This window comes from Girardinichthys multiradiatus, chromosome 21 (genome assembly GCF_021462225.1).
Source record: "Girardinichthys multiradiatus isolate DD_20200921_A chromosome 21, DD_fGirMul_XY1, whole genome shotgun sequence".
Taxonomy (NCBI): Eukaryota; Metazoa; Chordata; class Actinopteri; order Cyprinodontiformes; family Goodeidae; genus Girardinichthys; species Girardinichthys multiradiatus.
Genome location: NC_061813.1, coordinates 14,719,675 through 14,744,401, shown reverse-complemented (window position 1 = coordinate 14,744,401; position 24,727 = coordinate 14,719,675). Strand labels below are relative to the sequence as shown.

Here is a 24,727-nt window from a genome sequence, read left to right as displayed (position 1 = left end):
ACTGTTAAATTTAATAACCCTCAATTTCCAGATTATTTGCTTGGATGCTTTTCATTGGAATACAGTGCCTTGCGAAAGTACTCGGCCCCCCTTGAACTTTTCTTGCCATATTTCAGGCCTCAAACATAAAAATATAAAATTCTCATTTTTTGTGAAGAATCAACAAGTGGGACAAAATCGTGAAGTGGAATGAAATTTATTGGATGTGTCAAACATTTTTAACAAATAAAAAACTGAAAAGTGGGGCATGTAATATTATTCGGCCCCTTTACTTTCAGTGCAGCAAACTCACTCCAGAAGTTCAGTGAGGATCTCTGAATGATCCAATGTTGTCCCAAATGACTTATGATGATAAATAGAATCCATCTGTGTGTAATCAAGTCTCCGTATAAATGCACCTGCTCTGTGATAGTCTCAGGGTTCTGTTCAAAGCGCAGAGAGCATCATGAAGACCAAGGAACACACCAGGCAGGTCCGAGATACTGTTGTGGAGAAGTTTAAAGCTGGATTTGGATACAAAAAGATTCCCCAAGCTTTAAACATCCCAAGGAGCACTGTGCAAGCAATCATATTGAAATGGAAGGAGTATCAGACAACTGCAAATCTACCAAGACCCGGCCATCCCTCTAAACTTTCATCTCGAACAAGGAGAAGACTGATCAGAGATGCAGCCAAGAGGCCCATGATCACTCTGGATGAACTGCAGAGATCTACAGCTGAGGTGGGAGAGTCTGTCCATAGGACAACAATCAGTCGTACACTGCACAAATCTGGCCTTTATGGAAGAGTGGCAAGAAGAAAGCCATTTCTCAAAGATATCCATAAAAAATATCGTTTAAAGTTTGCCACAAGCCACCTGGGAGACACACCAAACATGTGGAAGAAGGTGCTCTGGTCAGATGAAACCAAAATCTAACTGTTTGGTCACAATGCAAAACGATATGTTTGGCGTAAAAGCAACACAGCTCATCACCCTGAACACACCATCCTCACTGTCAAACATGGTGGTGGCAGCATCATGGTTTGGGCCTGCTTTTCGTCAGGAGGGACAGGGAAGATGGTCAAAATTGATGGGAAGATGGATGGGACCAAATACAGGACCATTCTGGAAGAAAACCTGTTGGAGTCTGCAAGAGACCTGAGACTGGGACGGAGATTTATCTTCCAACAAGACAATGATCCAAAACATAAAGCCAAATCTACAATGGAATAGTTCACAAATAAACGTATCCAGGTGTTGGAATGGCCAAGTCAAAGTCCAGACCTGAATCCAATCGAGAATCTGTGGAAAGAGCTGAAGACTGCCATTCACGAACGCTCTCCATCCAACCTCACTGAGCTCCAGCTCTTTTGCAAGAAAGAATGTGCAAAACTGATAGAGACATACCCCAAGCGACTTGCAGCTGTAATTGCAGCAAAGGGTGGTACTACAAAGTATTAACGCAAGGGGGCCGAATAATATTGCACGCACCACTTTTCAGTTTTTTATTTGTTAAAAAAGTTTGACACATCCAATAATTTTCATTCCACTTCACGATTGTGTCCCACTTGTTGTTGATTCTTCACAAAAAAATAGAATTTTATATCTTTATGTTTGAAGCCTGAAATGTGGCAAGAGGTTGAAAAGTTCAAGGGGGCTGAGTACTTTCACAAGGCGCTGTATTCCCAACATTCCCCAAGTTATCTTCCCATGGATTGCTTCCTGAAATGGTTCTTAGAACATTTAAGATTTAATTAACGTGGGCAGGCCAGCTTCACTTAGAGTTGCAACCTCACCACAGAATATTTTTCCCTCTGTACCATTTTTTGTAAATCATCTTGTACTCTGTTATAGTTATAGCTATGCTACAACCATTTACCCTTTGTTACACATTAATAACCTCTCAGTATGGATGGAGAAGGTAAAATAAAGAAAGTACTCAAAGGTTTTCCTCCTGCTTTTGACCTTTCAGTTGAGCTAAAAAAAAACTGGACAACCACTTTTAAAAGGTAGCTTTGTGTTTCTGTAGCAACACCTAATCAACATCAAGCACTGACAGACACAATGGGTCCACTTCAAAGAATAAAATGCACATAAACCAATGGATTCAGAAACATTATTGTTGATAAAAATATTAACATCCATCTTGTTAGATATACAAACCCCTCTCCTTTGAGTTTACAGCTGTTCCTCTGAATAACAGTACAAAGCAAAAAATAAAAGTCACATACGTATGCATAAAGGACAGGCTAAAAGAATTGAAAATAAGGCGATTACATTGTTTTAGCTTCCTGCTACCAAACACTGCATTGAGACATGTTTGTCTCTAGATTTATATGACGATGACGACTAACGGTACGGTGAGAGAGACGACGGGATTTTATCCTCCACCCAACTTTCTAACATAATGTAAGGGTACGTTCTCAGATCTTCCCAGCTGTGTCACGAGTCTCTGTTCCTTGTCAGGAAGTTGGGTCACATGATCAGGAGGAAACATGGCCTGTGTATTGCACTGGACGTTTTGGTCTCTGTTGCTGCAGAGAGATCTTTAACTCTGCAGCCTCCAGAACATGATCTGTTTGTCCACTCCCCCTGTGATCACAATGCTGCACAGCTCGTTCATCCACATGGCTGTGACAGCACCTGGAAAACAATTAAATTCTTACTACACTGAATTAGCATATTATTTGGAGTAAAATAATGAGACATTTTAAATCAAAAATATAAAATACTATTTTTAAACGGATTCTTTAATAAGACTATATTTTATTTGACAGCAGTGAATCAGGATGGATTGTTTTCTTACTATCCTGTTAAGCTTTAAAGGGGCATGAAGTTCTGATTACACCGGTAAAGATGGGTTGTACCTGTGTGTGCAGGGATTCTGTTGATGACTGTATTGCTGAGCAGGTCCCAAAGAAGAAGGTTACCAGACTGTCCTCCAGACACCACAGAGCTTCCATCCCAGCAGAAACATCTACAAACACACAGAGATCAGAGATGCTGATAAATCCTACAGATAACGACCTTTAACAATAAGGCCGACTGAAAAACAGCTACATAAAATGCAGAGATCTTTTCATGTTTTGTCACCTTACAACCATAACCTTCAATGTCTTTTATTGGGATTTAAGGTGAAAGACCAACACAAAGTAGTACATAACTGTGAAGTCAAAGGCAAATACATGGTTATTAAATGCATACATTTTCTATAGATCTAAAAATCTGAAAAGAGTGTTCTGCTTTAGTACTTAGCTCCCTTGACTGAATACTTTTTCGAACCACCTTTGGCAGCCATTACAGCTTCAGCCTTCTGGATCATGTCTTTACTCGCTCTTTACATCTAGATACCAACATTCTTTGGCCACTCTTCTATGCAAAATAGCTCAAGCTCAGATTCCCAACTGGATTTAGGTGGACTTTGACTGATTTGATATAAAACCTTCCACTGTAGCTCTGGCTGTAAGTTTAGGGTTGTTATCCTGTCAGCATTGATCCTCTGCACCAGTCTCGGGTCTTTTGAGGTCTCCAACAGGTTTTCTTCCAGGATCGCCCTGATTCCATCAACACATACCAGCTTCCCTGTTCTCACAGAAACAAAAATGCATCCCCAAAGCATGATGCTGCCACTACTTTGTTTCACTGTGGCTATAGTTTATGTAGATATGCAGTGTAAATTCTGAAGTGCTTTTTGCACATAGGCCAAAAAGAATTCTGGTCTAATCAGCATCTTCTTCCAAATAATTGCTCTTTTCTATACATTGCTCTTTGCAAAGTTTAGACAAGATTTCTTATAAGTTTTAGAACCCAACCATGGACTCTAGTTACTAATTAGGTCATTTCTAGGGACAACTGGTTGAACTGGATTTTATTTAGGAGTATCATATTTTAATTTGTAAACAATCTTGAAAACCATGCATATTTTTCTTTCCACTACATAATGCGTTGGCCTATCACATAAAATATATTAAAGTTTGTGGATCATGGGTATGAAGATGTTTGCAAGACAATAATGTCAGAAGCATCCTACAACTTTTAAGAAGCTTTAGATACTGTGATGTTATCACCAAAGATTCAGTTTCTTACCTCTGCTCCTCCTCAGCCTTAACAGATGAGATCACCATTCCAGTCTGAACGTCTATAACCTTCATACAGGAGTCGTCACCAACACTGAGAACATGCCTGCTGTCTGAGGAAAGGAACAATCAGAGACTTGTTTGAGTTTGAGATTTCTAGACAATTTTCCTCTTAGATACCCAAATGTTTCAAGATGTTTTTGCACTGCAATAGTGTACAGGTTTAATAAAATCTATTAATTATGTTTAGGTTTAATCATTGCTGCTTTCATTGTACATCATAGAAAGGAACATGTTTTCTTTGCTAGCTTGACACACACCAGGACTGAAGGCTGATTGGTGAATGGTTCCATCATGGCAGTGGACCTGCTGAAGAGTCAGATAGCTGCTGGTGTCCCAGACGGTTACTGTCCCGTCTTTACAGCCAGAAACCAGCAGAGTTCCAGTGGCATTCAGACTGACCGTGTTTACCTGGATGGAAAATATCACACAAGGAAACCAGGTTTGTTTTGTATCAATACGTTTTAGTTAACAATCCTGCATGTGTTCATTCTGACAAGTACAAAACACAGAACATTGTTAAAAAAGCTTGAACAATAAAATATGCATTTAAGTCAATACGTAACAGAAAGGCTCTAAACTAAACGGATGCAGAGATTCTGTAAAACTTTACAGACAATATTTGAACCAACACTGTCAGCATGGGACTCACCCCTGCATCATGTTCCAACTCAGCCAGTAACTCAAACTTGGATCTTTTGTGACTGGATTGGTTGTTAGAGGAATAATGCCATACCTGTAAAATAAACACCACACTAAACTACTGCTCATTAAAACACCATCTGTCAAACACAGTCAGAGAAGAGAAAAAAAAAACAACAAAAAGTAACGTTTGTATAGGAAGAAGAAAATGCAAGATTTCCCTGTTGTAGGGCTTTAAGAAGCAGAAGATAATAAAAATTCTCCGGTCTTTACCAGTGTCTAAAAATATACTTAAATCTAACCTCAAGTGTACAAAAACAACCGATTCCCATTGGCTTTATTTATCAAACAACGTTGGTACCAAAGTTGTGTAAAAACTATTATGTACATCCTTGCTTCTTCCAGAGGAATAAAGGGTTTAAACAGTAGCCAGGTTCTTCCTCTTTTTCCTTTTTTTTTTTGGTAGTTGACAATAAAACACCTTAGTTGAGTAGCTGCATCAGTGGAGTGTTCAACAGTAATTAAGCAGCAAAAAAACAAGAAAAAACAAAACTATATTCTTTGAGCAATCTACTTTCTCCTCAAAACATAATGAAGTTAGAGCTGTTATGAGCTACTTGTAGCAGTTTTATTTGTAGCCAGATGCTGCTCATTAAAGCACTTAATTTATGGATATCAGCAAATTGTTGTTGTGGAAAATGCAACTATGGGTTAACACGATGCCAAAGTGGAAGTACATCAGCAATGTCCTTAGAGAAGCAACTGTTGCTGTCCATCAGTCAATTGTTATTGTTATAATTGGCAATTGTTATAAGTCAATTTGCAAAGTGGAACAGGAAAAAGCACCGTCTCAAAGCCCCCCTACAGCCTGGTAAAGTCACTCACAATAAGAAAGAGTCTGAAAGAGTATGATTTGCTTTTAAGGGTTGCCTGAAGAATGTCTCTTCAGTCTAAAAAAATACTCAGTGTTGCTAAGTTGCATCTAAGTAAACCACACAACTTCTGGAGCAATGCCTTTTGGACGGATGAGACCACAGTAGAGACGTTTGGCCATAATGAAAAGCACCCAAAAAAACCCAAACAGAATATAAGCAGTACACCTCATTCCCACTGTCATGCACGGTAGTGGAGGGGTGATGCGTTGGGCTTGTTTTACAGCCCATGGAGTCATAGAGTCAACATTGAGGTCATGTGTATACCAAAGTATTCTAAAGTCCAATATGAGAAAATCAGACAAACAGCTAAAGCTTGGCTCAAACTGGGTCCACAATGAGACAATTATCCCAAAAACTGAAGCATATCTAACAGCGAACCAAGGTGAGGCAGTAGCTCATTCAAACTCCAGATCCTTAACACAATGGAAATCCTATGATGGGGCCCTAAGACAGCTGGGCAGAGACGTATGTTTGCAATGAACTGGAGCAATCCTGGAAAGAAAAGTAAAAATTCCTCCAGGAAGATGTGAGTCACAGAGTCGTACAGAAAATCCGTCTCAAGCTTGTTCTGCAAATTACTAAACCACTTATTTACATAAATGTTTTCATTCTGGCTTCATCTTTGCTTAATATATATTGAGAGCTAGTTGATACACAACAACCTAAGACTATAGTGCCTTCAATGTAATGCTAACCAGAATTTAGAAAGGTTTTAAAATACTGTATGGCTGATAAAAATACTTTATTTTGTCTCCTTTGAATTTAAAAGTCTAAGAAAACAAAAAAATGGAAACAAATTACAGAATGTACTTATCTTTACCTTAACAGTGGAATCCCAGGATGCTGTATAGAGTCTGTCATCGAACCAAGAGATCTCACTGACTGCATCATCGTGACCCATCAGCGTGTCCTGCCGCCGGCCGTATGGGATGGAGTAGAAATAGCTGCCAAGGAGGCGAGTCAAGGTCAACAAAAAGTCATTAAAAAAAACTCATTAAGTGTGCACTCACACTACTACTTACACATTGTTGTCCCATGAAGAACACACCACAGTTTTACCATCGGCCAGCATCAAGCATGAAGATAATGCCTGAAAAACAGTGTGGAGGTTCACAGAGCTGGACCGTTTTACAGAAAGGAAAACAGACAAAGGAAATCCAGCTAGATACCATGTTAGAGAAGGAGATGCTCCTCTGGAACTCCTTCAGCTCTTTAGAGAACATTTTAAGAGTCGAGTCTGAAATAAAGATGCATATCAAGTTTACACAACAATAACACAACATCTTAAGTTTAACCTAAATGTAGCAAGAAAACTTCCCAGCATTGTTTAAGTGGGGGTTCATTCCCTTATAAACAACATGCTGTACTAAACAGGTGTTTATTTCTGGACCTTGGGATGTAGAGAAGATGGAAGCCCCATCTCTAGTCACAGCAATGCCCGTCACAGCTCTGTACATTTCAAAGACAGAATTAGTTACAGCACACCTGAATGTCTAAAAAAAAAACAAGGCAGGCGACATTAAGTCATGGTGTAGGTGTGCAAACTATATATTAAGGAGACTTATTTCATTATAACAAAATATGCTCCACAGATCAGATCTTTTGATAGACACAAACACTTCCAAAAGACACATTTTCTGTCATGACACAATAATTTTAAGAATTGCACTACCTTATACAGGTCCTTCTCAAAATATTAGCATATTGTGATAAAGTTCATTATTTTCCATAATGTAATGATGAAAATTTAACATTCATATATTTTAGATTCATTGCACACTAACTGAAATATTTCAGGTCTTTTATTGTCTTAATACGGATGATTTTGGCATACAGCTCATGAAAACCCAAAATTCCTATCTCACAAAATTAGCATATCATTAAAAGGGTCTCTAAACGAACTATGAACCTAATCATCTGAATCAACGAGTTAACTCTAAACACCTGCAAAAGATTCCTGAGGCCTTTAAAACTCCCAGCCTGGTTCATAACTCAAAACCCCAATCATGGGTAAGACTGCCGACCTGACTGCTGTCCAGAAGGCCACTGTTGACACCCTCAAGCAAGAGGGTAAGACACAGAAAGAAATTTCTGAACGGATAGGCTGTTCCCAGAGTGCTGTATCAAGGCACCTCAGTGGGAAGTCTGTGGGAAGGAAAAAGTGTGGCAGAAAATGCTGCACAACGAGAAGAGGTGACCGGACCCTGAGGAAGATTGTGGAGAAGGGCCGATTCCAGACCTTGGGGGACCTGCGGAAGCAGTGGACTGAGTCTGGAGTAGAAACATCCAGAGCCACCGTGCACAGGCGTGTGCAGGAAATGGGCTACAGGTGCCGCATTCCCCAGACCTGGGCTACAGAGAAGCAGCACTGGACTGTTGCTCAGTGGTCCAAAGTACTTTTTTCGGATGAAAGCAAATTCTGCATGTCATTCGGAAATCAAGGTGCCAGAGTCTGGAGGAAGACTGGGGAGAAGGAAATGCCAGTGTCAAGTACCCACAGTCAGTGATGGTCTGGGGTGCCGTGTCAGCTGCTGGTGTTGGTCCACTGTGTTTTATCAAGGGCAGGGTCAATGCAGCTAGCTATCAGGAGATTTTGGAGCACTTCATGCTTCCATCTGCTGAAAAGCTTTATGGAGATGAAGATTTCATTTTTCAGCAGGACCTGGCACCTGCTCACAGTGCCAAAACCACTGGTAAATGGTTTACTGACCATGGTATCACTGTGCTCAATTGGCCTGCCAACTCTCCTGACCTGAACCCCATAGAGAATCTGTGGGATATTGTGAAGAGAACGTTGAGAGACTCAAGACCCAACACTCTGGATGAGCTAAAGGCCGCTATCGAAGCATCCTGGGCCTCCATAAGACCTCAGCAGTGCCACAGACTGATTGCCTCCATGCCACGCCGCATTGAAGCAGTCATTTCTGCAAAAGGATTCCCGACCAAGTATTGAGTGCATAACTGTACATGATTATTTGAAGGTTGACATTTTTTGTATTAAAAACACTTTTCTTTTATTGGTCGGATGAAATATGCTAATTTTGTGAGATAGGAATTTTGGGTTTTCATGAGCTGTATGCCAAAATCATCCGTATTAAGACAATAAAAGACCTGAAATATTTCAGTTAGTGTGCAATGAATCTAAAATATATGAATGTTAAATTTTCATCATTACATTATGGAAAATAATTAACTTTATCACAATATGCTAATATTTTGAGAAGGACCTGTATGTGTGCCTTTTTATTACTGCTGCTGAGAAGAGAGATCCCGACTTACTCCTTATGGATTTTGTGGCTGGAGATCCGTTTCAGATTGCCCATGTTTGCCCAGGCCAACTTCCTGCTTTCTTCAGTCAGGTCTTCAAAGGACGAGTCCTCACACAGAGAGACTGAAACAGCACACGGCTTTTTATTGGCTGAATATACAGAGGCCTATACTGCACAATGCTTTCAAAAAGTATTCACATCCCTTCTACCTTCTTACCTTTAATCACATTAAAACTACACCTTTCAATATATTCTATTCAATTTTATGTGATAGACCAGCACAGGGTAGCATATAATTATGAATACCTAGAAACACAGCAGATGGGTTACGGAGAAAGTTGTGTAATAATTTAAAGCATGCAAGGAGCTCCAGAGATCCACAGCTCAGGTGGGGGAATCTGTGGACAGGACAACTCTAAAAACCTGGTCTTTACAGAAGAGTGGTGAGAAGAGACCAAGATTTTGGCCTAGATGGAAAACAGTATATGTGGCGAAAAACTAACACTGAACATCACCCTGAACACACTAAACCAATTGTTAAACACGGAGGTGGCAGCGTCCTGCTGTGGGATTGCTTTTTGTTTAGAAAAATGATGAAGGTAAATCCAGGCCAATGCTGGAAGAAAACCTGATAGAAGCTATAAAAGACTTGAAATTGAGACAGGTTCACCTTCCAGCAGGACAATGTACCGAAACAAACACCCAGAGCTACAATGGAATGGTTTAGATCAGAGGTCTCTCACACCAGTTCTCGAGGGCCGGCGTCCTGCAACAGTTAGATGTGTGACTGGTCAACAGAAATGGATAAACTACCTCACCAAAATGCCATCAGGTTCTACAAAGTCCTGCTAATTATTTAATGATTTACTTATTTGATTAGAGCATGTTGAAGCAGAGACACATCTAAAGGACTGGAGATTAAGACCCCTGGTTTAGATCAAAGTGGGCTCATGTATTGAAATTGTTCTGCCAAAATCCAGACCTAAATCCAGCAGAGAACCCATTTTATAAAATAAGTATATAATTGCTGTTTAAACAGTACTTCATCCTATCTGACTGAGTTTAAACTTTTTTGCAAAGAAGAGTATCAAAGATGGTGGAGATATATCCAATATTCACACTTTCAGATTTCTATTTCTGCTGGAAAATAAACTGAAAGTAATGTTAGTTAGAATTACTAATGCACAGTTAAAACTGAACGTGTCAGTGTGAGCTGCTACTGCATCTTTACCTGGGGACAGCTCACCGACAGCGGAGTTAATGCTGGAGCTCCGTGTGACGTTCTGAACCCCGGGTGTGATCCTATGAGGGTGAGGGCCTATGAAGAGCTGTTTGGGCGTCTGGCCGAACTCCAGGATCTGCGTCAGCATGGCTATTCTCTGATCTGTGTCCTCAATGCTTCCAAGGCAGACGGAGGAGAAAGGTTAGTGATGATCCAGCACAATGACTTGGAATAATTATTTAATTCTGGACTGATTTTCTTCGACACCTGTCACAGTCGATCCCACCTTCATAGGTCAACGGGTGAAAAACTAAAAAGAAAAAGCAAAGAAAAACATAACATTTTCTGCACAGTTTGGCTTTAAAGCGAGTTCAAAACCAGTGGCTCTGTTACCATTATGAGCTTCCACAGCTTCACTGCCCCTCTGTTTGAAGCCAAACACCAAATCAATCCATTCATGGAGGTGCTCTGATACATACTGACTCTCCAGCGCCATCTTGTGCTTTTTAAGAAAATCACTGGCATCTGAATAAAAGACAAAAAAAAAAAAAAAACAGAACTACTTTGCTTGCATTACTTAACGCAGTGGTTCCCAACCTTTTTTTACCCGCTCGGTCAACCATGTAAAATAAAATAGAATGTACAACAACTGATTATTAAATGAAAATCCTTTTATTTAATCCCCTTAACTTGAACATTTTGTTCTAGGGCATTTTATTCTTTTCAGCTCAAATTAATCATAACGATAGCTGTTGTTGTGAAAGTGAATAAGTAATCTAAATAAATACAGAATCAACATATATAATAAACCTGCCTTTGTTACAACAAAAACTCTGGAGCTCTTTCTGATAAGTCCCCAAACAAACATTTAAATAAAAACAATCAGGAACAAAAATAATATTCAGGCTCACTATATCACTTTTACTTTGTTTTCATCATTTAAATAAGCTTTAATGAGACACCCAAACTTGCTTGTGTTTGATGAGCTTTGATAGATCTGAAGGCAGAGTGGAAATAGCTGATACTTCTCTCTCTCTCCCGGTAGTGAAGCGCCGTCCAGGTAAACAGCACTTTTGCTCTTTTGGTTGATAAAAGGCTGGTATATTTTGCATCCCTACTAACTGATGATATTTACCCAATAACAAATGTTTCTGCGTACCCCCTGCATGTGCTCACATGCAGGGGGTACGCATGTGAGCATACCTAGAAATTAATTTCAGGCAAGGCAGTTTTCTGATCAACGACCTTTAAACCTAGTACAATAACAGGATGGAAGACTAGCAAGACTAGCAAGATTTTTTAATATACAGCTTAATTCAGATGTTGACAATCATCTGGCATACGAGTACCCCCGGTTGGGAGTCACAGACACAGGGTTTCCTTCATGTTCCTGTCTAAGTTCCAGATTATTCCAGACTCAAGATTCAGAGTTATAAGTCTTTTTTTATAGCAGTGTTCTGGGATAAATAAAAAATAATTATGTCAGATATGTCTACAGTGATCAGGCTAAACTTGAACAAAACCCAGACTGTAAGAGAGACAAATAAACCTTTTACACAAACGAGATAATATTCTGTTTGCAGTACTTGCTTTACTGTTGGCTCTTGCCCAGGTCGACACTGTAAATGAGAACTAGTCACCTACTTCATTAAAGGTTAAATACATGAAATGAATCATTTCCCCTTACTTAATCAGACCTGGAAAATTCCTACTGCAAATTCAAGGCTTTTCCAGACTGCTTTGTAACCCACATTTTGCCTGGGATACACAGAAAGATGTTCAGAGGAAGCTTACCAGACGCCCACGGAGGAAGAAGAACATCACCAACTAAGGTTCCATTCTGCTTTCTGCCCAAATCAAGATTCAGACTGTTTTCCAGGAAGCTGGAGTCATTTCCATAAAATTCTGGAATCAGCTGCAATACAGGGAACACAAACATGACCACATGTATATAATGCACTCCTCCACAGACGCTGTTACCATGCTTAAATTTTTATCCTCAAGTGTTGAACTCAATGGAGCAAATGTTTCTGAAAACGATTCTCTAAAGTTCTTGTCAGTGGCACAACAAAAAACATTTTGTCTTTCTATTGCGGTGTTACTTATTATTTAGGGTTTCTAAATACCTGGTGTTACATTATATAATAAATGAAAAGATTATGGTACTGATTAAAATGTGCTTGTTTGGATAGTGTTGTGGTACTCGAGACAGGTCTTGGTCTTTGAAAACGAGACCGATCTTAAGACAAAGTCTTGGTCCTGTCTGTTGTGGGACTGGACTTGGTCTCAGGTTAGGTAGTTCTGACTACTTTTGGAGTCAATGTGATGTCTGACAACTCAAGAAAAGCAGAGCTCCAGCATAATTGTTTGTGTATGTTAAACCCAGTGAGATTCAACATGGTCAAACCATGTGTATGGAAAGGTTTGTCTGGAGATCGGATTCAGAGAAGGAAAAAGCGGAATGTCACAAATGTGTTATCCAAGTCGGCTGTCTAGAGTCCCTATTTTTTTATTTTTTTTTAGGTACATTAAACGAAAGGAGAGCACTTCTAACACAGAAAGGGTCTCGTATAGTCTTGCCCTATGGATTATATTCACAGTGCTGGCAGTGATCAGAGGGAGCGATAATGGCAGGGGAAAGGAGCGCAGCATCAATAATAAAAATGATGAGCAACCCGAGCCGCAGAAGCAGAAACTCCCACCCTCAGCAGCTCTTAAACTTGAAGTAGTCAGGATAAGTGTAATTTTCATTTTAGGACATTGATTTTAAAAATTATTTCAGCAGTTAAATTCTAATGTTATAATATCATAATGAATCAGCAACATCTCAAATCATAACTTCAACGTGTCTAAAGTTATAGTAGAGTTTTCAGAAGGATTCACACATCAGGTCATCCAAACAACTTCCTGTTAAAAACCAATGTCTCTCTCTGAATGTGGTGATCTAGACAATAACCTGCACTCTCATTTTAATCAAAACAAACCGTTATTTGACAATGTTGGCTGGCTCTGGGGGAATTTGTGCCTCATTTTGTTACCAGATTAAGTCAACATGGCTACTGATGTCACCATGCTGACCCCCACTGAAGGACACATGTAGGCTCATGCCATTATACAACAGCACCAAGATCAGGTTGATGACGTTTGAAGAGCTATGATGTCTAAAAATAATAATTGTTCTCAAAATAAAAGTCAGCCTGCACCAAGTTTATACCTCTTTAAAGTCTGTTGCTCCCTGTAAGCAGTTTTTCCATGTTTCACTGACACTGTAAGAATTAAAGAATACACGTGTAATTATTTGGAAAATCAGATGAATTGTAGTCAATATAAGAAAACAAATATACAGATATATGTTTGTTGCATTGTAATAGGTTGGAAAAAATCATACCTGTTAAACATGCGGTCTGCATGGTCATAACGGCCATTCTGCAAACACAGCATGTGCTCTGGAGCTAAAGAGATGACAGCTTTAGTTACGTTTCATCAAAACCTATAAATCTGATTTGGTGTTAACCAAAAACGTACAATTAATGGAGCGGTAACTGAAAAGGTTTAGTTTACTGCTGCAACATACCGACTCTGACGAGGTAAAACAGGACGTATCCTGGAGAGGAGTAATGACTTCCATAGATGAACCGTGGCTCAGGCATGCCTCTGTACCGAGCCTGTGAGAACAGAACCATTTAGAGGTCACTGAGAAGAACCTCCGTCCACATACCACATTCGGCTTTAAACGCCTCACCAGCAGTCTGTCGAGCCGCTCTTGATTCAGGGCCCCGATGGGTTTACTTAGGTCTCTAAATGTGGCTGCATTTGTTAAGTCTGGTAAAGAAAGTCTTGAATAAGAACCTCTTACAAAGCTTTAGTTTTTCTCACATTTCCTGCTTGTTTCTCGCCTGTAACAGACAGACTGACCCACCTAACTGTGTGCTGGTGTAGTCTGCTAGGACCCAGGGGAAAACAGGGTACTGAGAGAGGTCATTGAAGCTGCGGTCTGCCAGGTTGTTCAAATGGAGGAGATACTCGTAGTTGCTGAGATGCCCACGCTGCCACTGCAACATGTAACTCTCTGCTGTGTGCTCCTTGATATGGTTCTCTGATCCAAAAAAAGGAAAACAGATTGAGATCTATTACAATTTTACCACAAACTATAAGGGAGCAGTTTGATTTTTGTTTTTATTTAACAGTAAATAATAAATTCTATGAATTTCACCCCTAATGACTAAATGTCCACAGAAACATCACAACAAACAAATCAGTTAGAAGTTTTTTAATTTAAAAAAATGCAATATTTGGTTGTCTAAGTGTTCACCCTTAAAGTAATAGCTGGAGCACGTTTTGATTCAATTTCAGTGCTGATTCTTCTTTGGAAGCAGTCTACCTGCATCCCATATCTTGACTTCTCATTAAAAAGAGAAAACATCTCTAGACCATAGCCCTCTTCAGGTAAATCTGCAGATTTTCTAATGGATTTAGTTCTCTGATATATTTTAGGAAGTGTGACCCATGTTGAAGCTTGGTTTCATCAGATCATAACGCATTGCCCTAGAAGGCTTTTTGAGTGAGTCCGGGGTGTTGTATAAAGAGACCCTACTTCCTAGTCCAGACATATGAAGAATACAGGAGATTGTTGTCACAAATTAAACACAAGTATTAATCAGTGGTTCCTGCTGCTCCTTCATTGTTGCTGTTACATATTTTCTCCAATTATTCATAACAATTTTATTGTGCCATAGTGTGTGTCTGTATATATATATTTGCACATACCCCCTGACTGATACCTTCGTACAATTGATCCTTTGTAACCTTTCCTCAAAATACGGCTTTACCTAAATGAGTAAATGTGAAGAAAGTCCTGTGAACTTATTTTAAACTCCACAGATTCATTATAATTACTAGTAGCTATCGACTCAGGAAAAACAGAAATATTTACATGGCTTTCAGTTTTGCAACCAGGTTTTTGCATCCTTTTAATTCTTTTTATTTTTCTCCTCAACAGACGTCTTCTCAGATAGATTTTGCTAATATATGTGGAAAAAGTTTAGAAATGATTTTTTATGGTCTCACCCTTTAATCATGGACTCATGGTGTTGACCAATTTTACCCACAGTTGCCTAGTTTCAGTTTCTGCTTTCTGATGATGATCACTTTACTCTTCTACAACAAAGCTTTCCTGAGTTTTCTTACCCAGGAATGTAGCGATGTAGTAGTAGATTTCATCTCGTTCGACTGGGTTGTAAAACGTCAGGTAGATGTCTGAGCATAAGTTATTCTCACTACAGAAAACCTCCAGCCCCTAAATAAACACAAAGACACAATCAAATGTAATAATCCTTTAGTAGTTATAGATGCAACAGCAGCTACAGATAAAGTTAAACCCCACTGGGATTAAAAGTACTTTTGAAGCAACCTTCCAGAGTAGCTCACCAAAGGTCTGAGACCACGGCGTCTTTTGTAGATCCTCCTGACTTCGTTCAGTTTGATTTGAATCACATGCAGCTGAAACGACGCAAGGTTACTAGTGGTCGGTTGAAAGTCACTAAAAGACCTGCTGACATCATTTTACCAGCAGCTACTGCATCTGTGGACTCACCGGATGTCCATTAAGAGGCTGGAAGTAAAGGTTTTCATTTGTGATGCAGACATGACCTGGATTGGACACCAGAGGCATCACCATCTCTACAGGACACTCCATGTGTGACTTTTCTGCAACACCCTGAAAACTTTAAAGCAGAGTATTGTTGCACAGTCTTCCACTATTAAACTACAGTAGGAAATAAAATCAGTCTGAAGTGCACATAATGGATCTAACAATACTAATTTTGGATATTTACTTACCAATTCTTATCAAATGATGACCTTGCCAGTCGGGACTGCAGATTAGCTGCAATCTGAAAATGTCCAGATATGTAAGAATAAAAATCTATTGCTGAAAGGCAAATAAGCCACAGGAGTCACTTAGGCTCTTTTTTAATGTTTCATTATCTGACAGACTTAGGGTTAAGTAAAGATCAACCTACCATAGCAGTCTGGTCTCCTAGTTTGTCCAAACAGGAAGCTCTGTGGAGCTACCAGATATAGGAAAATAAAAGACAGAAATATAACAATAAGCCAGAATGAACAGACACAAACAGAAGATTAAACACATTCACCAAATTACAAAATACAACAAAAACTGGCAGGTCATTAGGCCAATTCAGGGATGTTGACCACAGTTACGAGAGGCAGTGTTGCAGTCACCGCTAAGAATTCCCAGCCTACTGGAAACAAAGTGTCCTCAATACATGAATGTGCAGGATGGTCATGGCTTTGTTTTGCCTGCAGGCTCCATGTATTGCAGCTCCATGTTTCCAATGCTTTTACTGTGACTGCCACAACATCAGTAAAGAAGCAAAGGGTGGTTGACATAGATGCGCTGACCACCATTGTGGAAAAAAGAACAAAGATCTTGTGGGCAACATCGCCCAAACAAAACGTCCCTTACAACGTATTTAGTTCTATTAATATTTCATCACTTCATATTTCTGGTGATGTTTTAGAAAGGAATAATGCCTAGGTTTAGGTCCTACCTCTTGAATAGAGGTTGTATCCATTAGTAATAACAATTTAACGCCCTCCTTTGCTGACCCTCCTTCGGGGTGTACTACAAGGCACCATTTTTGGACCTCCCTTTTATTCCATTGTCTCTGCTGCATCTCGCTATTCTTTTCTGGAGACTCAGCTATTTTCTACACTCCTCTGTGAATGACTATCAAATGTATATTTCCATTGAACCTCATAGGTAGGTGTTTGTCCAGCTGTATTTTAACTGTTTTGTTGATATTAGGAGTTAGATGGCGCTGAATTATCTAAACTTAAACACAACAAGATGGAAGTCATGATGTTCAGACCTAATAGCACCAGCAGGACGGGTGTCGCTGGTGTCATAAGAAAACCTTTAACAAAATTGGGAGTGAAGCTGGATTCTACACTGAAACGTCAGTCAAGTTTGCAACATTTGCCAAAAAAAGCATATTCTGTCTAAAAGCAACTTGGAAACAGTAATTAATGCTTTTATAACCTCACACCTTAAATATTGTATGGTGCTTTTGTGAATAAATCCAGCTTCTATCACTCATCTTCAATTTGTGCAAGTTACTGTTTCTCCACTTTTAAATGATACAAGTGATCAAAAGCAGATTTCTCAGACTTCGGCTTCCCTTCGTTGGTTTCCAGTTCATTTCTGAATTTATTTAAAAATTCTTGTTTTTAATTCTCTTAATAATCTTGCTGCTTATACCTGTCTAAGCTGCTGCGTCCATGTGTATCATCTTAATACCATAGATCAGTAGAACAAAATATGCTTTTTCTTAGTCAGTCCAAGAGTCGGCCTTTGCACATCAGGACAGTTCCTTCCCCTCTTGGCTTCAGACCAATGTGACTGATTATTTCTTAATCCTTTGTTTTATTTGTTTTTACTTGTTTTATTCTCAGTATTTTTATTAGCTTATGCTCTGGTCCGGTCCGGTCTGGTCTGCTCCGGTGTAGTATAGTATAAGTATAGTAAAACTTTGGTGATTCATATAATCAGTTTGAATGAACTGATGATTCATTTAAAATGATTACTGTGTTAGGATCATTTTAAAACATCCACATACCTGCAGTAATGTCTGAACCACATCTTCTGTTTTACTCCAAACGTCTAATTCAAAGGTCAAGTTCTTTGATCCCTGCCAAAGTGATAAAGCAAGTTCATTTAATGTTAACATAAACTGTACTGGTTGGTTTTAAGAGTCTTACAACAAGCTGGCCAAACTGTGGTCATGGTACGAGTTGAGCAATAAACACTGCTAATAAAAAGTTACGGATATTCGGCTTTCAGGTGAAATTTCAGGATGAACCTAAAATGCACTATTACCTTTACAGGTGCACTTAATGTAACCTTCCCTAAGCTTTTGGATGCACATGTCCACCTGTTGAATGTTTCAGTACTTTTTGCACAACTTACTGTTCTCTAACAATGAGCTTAATGGCAAAATTCCCAACAGGTGTTTGCTCCATGAATAGACCAATAAATGTCCTAGTTCAATCAGAATTGGTATTTAAACCTCTTCCTCATCATGCTGATCACATTCTGACGCCGTGAGACCAAGACGACACCTAACACTGATCAACAGTATCTCTCCATTACAAGGCTTCAAACAGGATGTTCTCAGACAGAGGTGGCCACTGAGCTCAGATTGTCTCAGACAGTCATCAGCAGGTAGCAACAGAGATACAGAAAGACTACTTTCATTAAATAATATCACTCTAGCCTGAACGTTTTACGTTTTTCATAAATTTCATCTGAAATCTAAATATCCCTAACTTTTTGTAAGCGTATTGTAAGTCTCAAATCTATATCTTACATTACACTGTCAAATATCTAGGCTTTTACCATCAGGTTTTTCCTGTATTGTTTAGTTAAAAGCCTATTTTATAGGCTTTTATTTAATCAGTTGAGACCTTGGCAGTTTTAAGGCTGTTACAGTGAAGCACACAGAGATAAACAGTTTTCCACATGACAAAACTACTGAGGAGTTAATCCTCTTCGGAGCTCCAGCTGACTCACCCTTTCATTTCTGTGCGGAGCTATGACATTGCTTTCTTTGATGAAAATAACCTGAAATGAAAAGTGAAAATCAATCAGGTGCGTTCACTCAGAAGAACACTTAGACTAAATAAAACAGCGCAGCCATTGGTTGGAGGCCATGAGGAATATTTTACCTGTTTACATGAAACTGTGATGACCGGTGGCTTGGGACTAAGGAGGGAAAACCAAAACACAAATCTGATGAGATGTAGCAGATTGGATTTATGTGTTTCATATGCAAAACAGAGCACAAATCAGAGTTGCACAACGTTTGCAAGTAACCAAACCAGTTTGACAAAACAACACATTAAGTGTTGCATTATGTGTAGCTCAGAGTTGAAAGGGCACTCACTCATTAAAAGGATTGTTCTCTTTCTCCACAAACTCAATCTTCTGACAGTCTCGCAGAGGAATCTGCACAAACATTACGGAACGATTAGGATAAACTTTTTTCCTCCCTTGACACGTAAATGTCTTATTTTAATCAATGCATCACATGAAAAAAACAGGGTATTATGAGAACAGCGTTATCAAGTCAGTCTTTATTCAACTTGTTCTACTAGTGAATGTAAACTCACTCCTTGCTTTTTCTTTTAGGAGGTTTTAAGAAACTGCAAACATGTTCAATGTAACTGCAGGTTCATAATCTGCATATATTGCAGGATTAAAGAGAGATGAAATGTACTTTCAATATCAAGACAGACCTTTATAATCGGCTCTGCAAGACCATCAGGATCAAATATGATAGATCTGGAGCAAACCTTGAAGGAACCTCTGATTTTTCTGAAAGAAAAAAACAGCTCTGTTACTACTTTGTATAAACCACACTAGAAACTAAACTAAATTTATCTTACATCTTTCAGTCTCAGAAAGGTCAACAGAATAAATATTTACAAGGATAGGTTTTTCATGTATTAATTTTTGATTTTATTAAAATGAAGCATTTTCTTACCTAAAAACGAAATCATTTAACAAAATACCCCAAATAAATAAAAACATTTTTTGCACATTTCTGAACTGATCTGACTAAAGTCTTTAAAGCTGTCTACATATTATCAAAGCTCCTTGAGTGGGTCACATTACAATAGAGCCTTGCAGGAACCCATTACTTGATTCTGGGTTGGTTTTTAAGGATCAGCTAATTGATTTGCATAATAAGGCCCAACAACAGAAACTCCAGCAAACAGCAACAAGGTTGTCTGTAAAGAGTTAAAACACTTTTGGACAAATAAGTAAACCGAGGAAACCTCTTGGCACTGTGTCATACTGGGTTTACAAACATTACAAACAGAACAACGTGTTCCTGTGGTATTTTGATGTTGTTAGCATTATTAAAGCAAATCTCATTCATCTCAAAGAACAACACAATGTACAGTTAAGCTTTGCTTTCATACAAACTCACCGTGTTTATAATTTGCTTACACTTGATCTTAATCTTCTTTTAGTTTGCTCAACCTTTTATTACAGAATGAAACCATGTTTGAACAAATTCTTAAACAAATCCTTAAACTTTAAACCAACAGATCCATTTGCATGACAAAAGCATGGTAACAGAGGTGATAAATCTGAGACAGTCTTCCATATTTCAGGAAAAACTTTTTAAAAAGTAATTTCATGATGTAAAGCAGATGATAAGATTTAGTTTCATCCTCTCACTTACTTCTCCTTTCTTGAATCGCTTGACACGTGGTAAGCAGTGTGCTGCTCAAAGTAGTATTCCTCCAAGTCCAGCAGCAAGAGAGAAAACCTGTTAAAACACAACAAAACTGTGCATTAGACAACTGAAAACTAGCACATAAAAAATAGACTAAAATATTAAGATTAGTCCAGCATATACAGCAGCACAGCTCCCTGACAATGCCGATTATGTTTTATAGTTTAAACGTAATCGTACAGAGCGAAAAACAGGAATGCTTGATTGGTTATTTACTCTCACAAAAAACGGTTGTTGGAAGGACAACCACCTGCCGTCAACTCCACAAATCTGGCTTTTATGGTGGAGTGACCATAGGAAAGCCATAATAATTAGCAGTTTTCCACAAGCCCTGTAGGGGGCGCAATAAATATGTGGATGAAGGTGCTCCGATGAAATGAGATCAAGAACGTTTTGGCATACATGGAAAATGTGTGGTGGGAAACTAACACTGCACATCACCCTGAACTCACCATACCTATGGTGAAACATGGTGGTGGCAACGTCATGCTGTGGGGATTCCTTATCTTTAGCTGGTCAGATTTGATGTGAAGATGGATGGAGCAAAATACAGGGCAACTGTTAGAGGCTGAAGAAGACAGATGTTCACTTTGAAGCAGGACAACAACCGCAAACATAACTAGAACTGAATGGTTTAAATGAAGGAATAATCATTGTTTCAATTCCCGGTCAAAGACCAGACTTAACACCAACTGACAATCTGTGGTAAGACTTAAAACATGCCGGTCGCAGTCGCTCTCCATCCAATCTGACTGAGTTTAAAGTAACTTGCAAAGATGACCAGCCAAATATCTCAGTTTGGAAAGTACAAAGCTGGTGGAAAAGTACCCCGAAATACTTGCAGCTAAGATGGCAGCAAGTAGGCCACCGAGGAATGATTGGGGAAAACTGAACATATATGCAGGCCACACTGTGGAGATCTGGGTTTGTAAAAACACATTTGAAAATCTACGTATTATTTAACCATATAATTTATGCACCACTTCGCATTGATCTATAAGATCAAATGTAGATCCAATACATTGAAGTTTGTAGCTGCAACAAACAAACTGCAAAAAAAAAATGTATTGTGGGGTGTAAATACTTTTACAAGACACTGTAAATAAAGCGAAAAGCATCTATGGCTCCAGGTGAAGTTAATCATTATTATTATTATTCATTTTCTGACTGGTTTTCTCTGCAGGGATTCTTCACAGATCTATCCCATGTGGGCTGGAACTAATTAGGGAAGCAGTCTGATAAATCTCCACCGCTAACAATAATAATAGTAATAATGTTTGAAGAGCTTTAATGAAAAATATTTATGTTGATGTTAAAAATAAATATATTTAAATGGAGAAATAATCCTCTGCATTTAACCCATAACTTAGGGAGGAGTGGGCTGCCATTGTGCGGCGCCCGTGGAGCACTCAGGGGGCTAAGGGTCTTGCTCAAGGACCCACAGTGGCAGACTGTGGGAATGGAACCAGGGCCTCTGCAGGACGCAAATCCCTGCTCTCTAACCACTACGTTAGAGGTTAGATGGCCAATTGATGTGTTGAACATCAAGCCCCTTTTGGATGAATCTACAATCATTAAACCTGATATTTGGTTGTTGTCTTACCAGAATTAGCAGATGTTTCCCTACAAATAACAGACTAACTTTAGAGAAACAACTGCTGAACATATCAAACCATCCCGGTTCAGAGGTGAAATTATGTAAAGTTTTTTCGTTCTCCAGAACATGTCGACCTTTTTATCAGAAGCTGTTTGTTCAGCGTGGTCACACAAAACAAACAGAGGCTTTACCGTCTAACTCAACTCACATGTTGCATAAAGAGCATAACTTTCAGAAAACAGGTTTCTTTTAAGATGACTGATCTACATACATGCATCATAAAATGGAATTAGCGATAGTAACTACAAAGTACCATTCCATCAGAATGTTTCAAAAAGTCAAAAATATAAATTTAAAAACAGCTTCTAAGCTCAGACTAGACGGAAAATGTCTCTAAAGTGCAATTTTCAATTCTTGCCACAGATTTTCAGTTGGATTTAGGTCTGGACTTTGACTGGGCCATTCTGACTCATACACATGCTTTGATTTAAATCAGAAGTCTCAAACTCAAGTGCTTGAAGGCTGGTGTCCTGCAACGTTTATTTACATCCCTGGTCTACCAAACCTGGCTGACGTGCCTCTTCAGCACACACTAACATCCTAACTTAATGACTTTATTATTTGATTCCGGTGTGTTATAAAATAATCACATCTAAAAGTTGTAGCCCATTGGCCTTTGAGAACTGGAGATTATTAGCCCTGATCTAAACCACTCCACTGTAGCTCTGGCTGCATGTTTATTGTTGTCCTGTCAGAAGGCAAATCTCCGTCACAGTCACTCAGCCTCTAATGGACTTTCTTCCAGGATTGTCCTTTATTTAGCTCCATCTATCTTTCCATCAACTATGGCCAGCCTCTCCCCCCTTTGCTAAAAAAAAACCAAAACATTCCCTCAGCATGATGACGCCACCACCATGTTTTATCTTGAGGATTACGGTTGAACGATATTAGGAAATCTTGCAATGGCAATAATTTTGGTAAATATCGCGATGAAGATATCAGTGGCAATATGTGTCTATTATCTTCTTTCTTCTCTTTCATCACTCTGTGACCTTTAGCATTTTGGGCGATGTCATTAGTGTCCGGTGTGAGGATCAGCTGCCATGAGACTCTCCAAACTGGCTAAATATTACTGTACATTAACATGTAAAATGCAAGTTCATAACACTTGGAATATATTGGCCAACAACTATTGCACTCCAAACCGTTTCAACAGCATCGACGATATATTAGGGGATGACAGCCACACATAACGGAGGCTTTCGTTCCAACTGCCATGGTGCCAAAAGAAAAACGCTTTAGCGAAATCTGTTTTCTTGGAGTCGAGTGAATTCTGTTTGCTTAATTACACATATGACATAAACATTTATTGGAGCCACTGAAGGGTAATCTAACAGCAACATTTTTCAGAAATGTATTTTGAAGCTTTAATTCTGACAGTGAATTAAGAATCTGAGGCCTTTTAAAGTTATGCCAATAGGTGGGTCTAATGCTGTGGAATTGTTTCGGGTAAAGTCCTATTTCCTGTCCACTGACTGGGTTTAGTAGAGCTCCTACTGCCAATAACACTGTGGGTTTAGAAACTGTAATATGCTTTTCTCCTGCAGAGCTCTACACTCACAGCTAACCTCATTGCTTGACATGTTAACCTAAAGAAAACAGGATCTGCTGTTTGTTTATTTGTTTGTTTGTGTTGGGTGGGTTTTTGTTGTGTCTGTCTAGCTTTTGTTAAAGATGCACATAATGGATAATGAAAGGCAATTCCCTTTACAGGTGTGACCACTGATGACCTCAACTTATATTAGAGAGGTCAAGTAGAGCTTGTATGACATGATTGCTAAGATAAATATAGAATACAGTCCAAGTCACTTTGCACCTATTATTTTCCAAGCATGAGACGAAGCATGTGTCATGTGTTTTTCTGCCGTGGCTCAGGCTCAGGTTCAGACCGGGCAGCAGCTTCATGACTTCAATAATGAGAAGCACCCCACAGCTGTCAGAGAAGCTCTCATTAGCTGAGTGGCCCGGTTTGTAAATAAAGTGGCATTCAGCCGCAGTGGGAGCAAACACTCCGCTGTTTTAAATGCGCAGCTGCGGCAAAAAATAAAAATAAAAACCGATTTAAAAGATAATCCACATGCAGACCTCCCCAACGGGAACAGTAACATGCTAACAAAGGGTAAAGCGGCACCAACCTTTCCTTGGTTCGCTCCAGCGTATTAAAAAAAGCCATGACCACACCGCATCCTCCTCAGAAACTCAACACCGAGTGAGCAGCAACGAAGCTCCGTCAACGCGGAAACCTGCCGGGAACCACGTGACCCGCTGTCAGACTAATCAGATGAAAGAGATCGATAGCCAAGAGTCTTCTCTCTGACCATTTTAGTTCATTTTCATTCTTTAGAAGGGCGGCAACGAATCACTCTGTGTTGTAGTTTCTCTTTTAAAAATCAAGTCATGGACGAAACAAGTCGTTTTAAATGTTGAGTTTGTTTTTTGGGTTTTCTTTGTCATTATTATGGTTTGTTCTCAACGGTTCACTGACCGGAATACAAAGGGAAAAACAAGATATACTCAGTGTTGGGTCATCATTACAATAACACTAAACCATAATAATATGA

At 39.1% G+C, this 24,727-nt stretch overlaps 1 protein-coding gene across 1 annotated transcript; it reads right to left on the bottom strand.

The window, feature by feature from the left end:
• Window positions 1-2,082: 2,082 nt before the first annotated feature.
• nsmaf (neutral sphingomyelinase (N-SMase) activation associated factor) lies at window positions 2,083-24,452 on the bottom strand. The gene is made up of 31 exons (XM_047350453.1): window positions 24,302-24,452; window positions 20,456-20,542; window positions 19,500-19,578; window positions 19,148-19,209; window positions 18,930-18,966; window positions 18,775-18,825; window positions 17,822-17,893; window positions 16,205-16,252; window positions 16,023-16,075; window positions 15,778-15,907; window positions 15,612-15,683; window positions 15,372-15,480; window positions 14,104-14,280; window positions 13,927-14,006; window positions 13,759-13,849; window positions 13,573-13,636; window positions 13,399-13,450; window positions 11,979-12,099; window positions 10,578-10,709; window positions 10,452-10,494; window positions 10,194-10,360; window positions 8,973-9,084; window positions 7,084-7,142; window positions 6,863-6,930; window positions 6,716-6,783; window positions 6,514-6,637; window positions 4,769-4,852; window positions 4,377-4,527; window positions 4,067-4,169; window positions 2,848-2,957; window positions 2,083-2,623 (listed from the first exon to the last, which is right to left on the bottom strand). Exons 1-31 carry the CDS (start codon window positions 24,337-24,339, stop codon window positions 2,529-2,531), a joined length of 2,739 nt encoding a protein of 912 aa, XP_047206409.1. The 5' UTR covers window positions 24,340-24,452; the 3' UTR covers window positions 2,083-2,528.
• Between the last annotated feature and the right edge of the window lie 275 nt (window positions 24,453-24,727).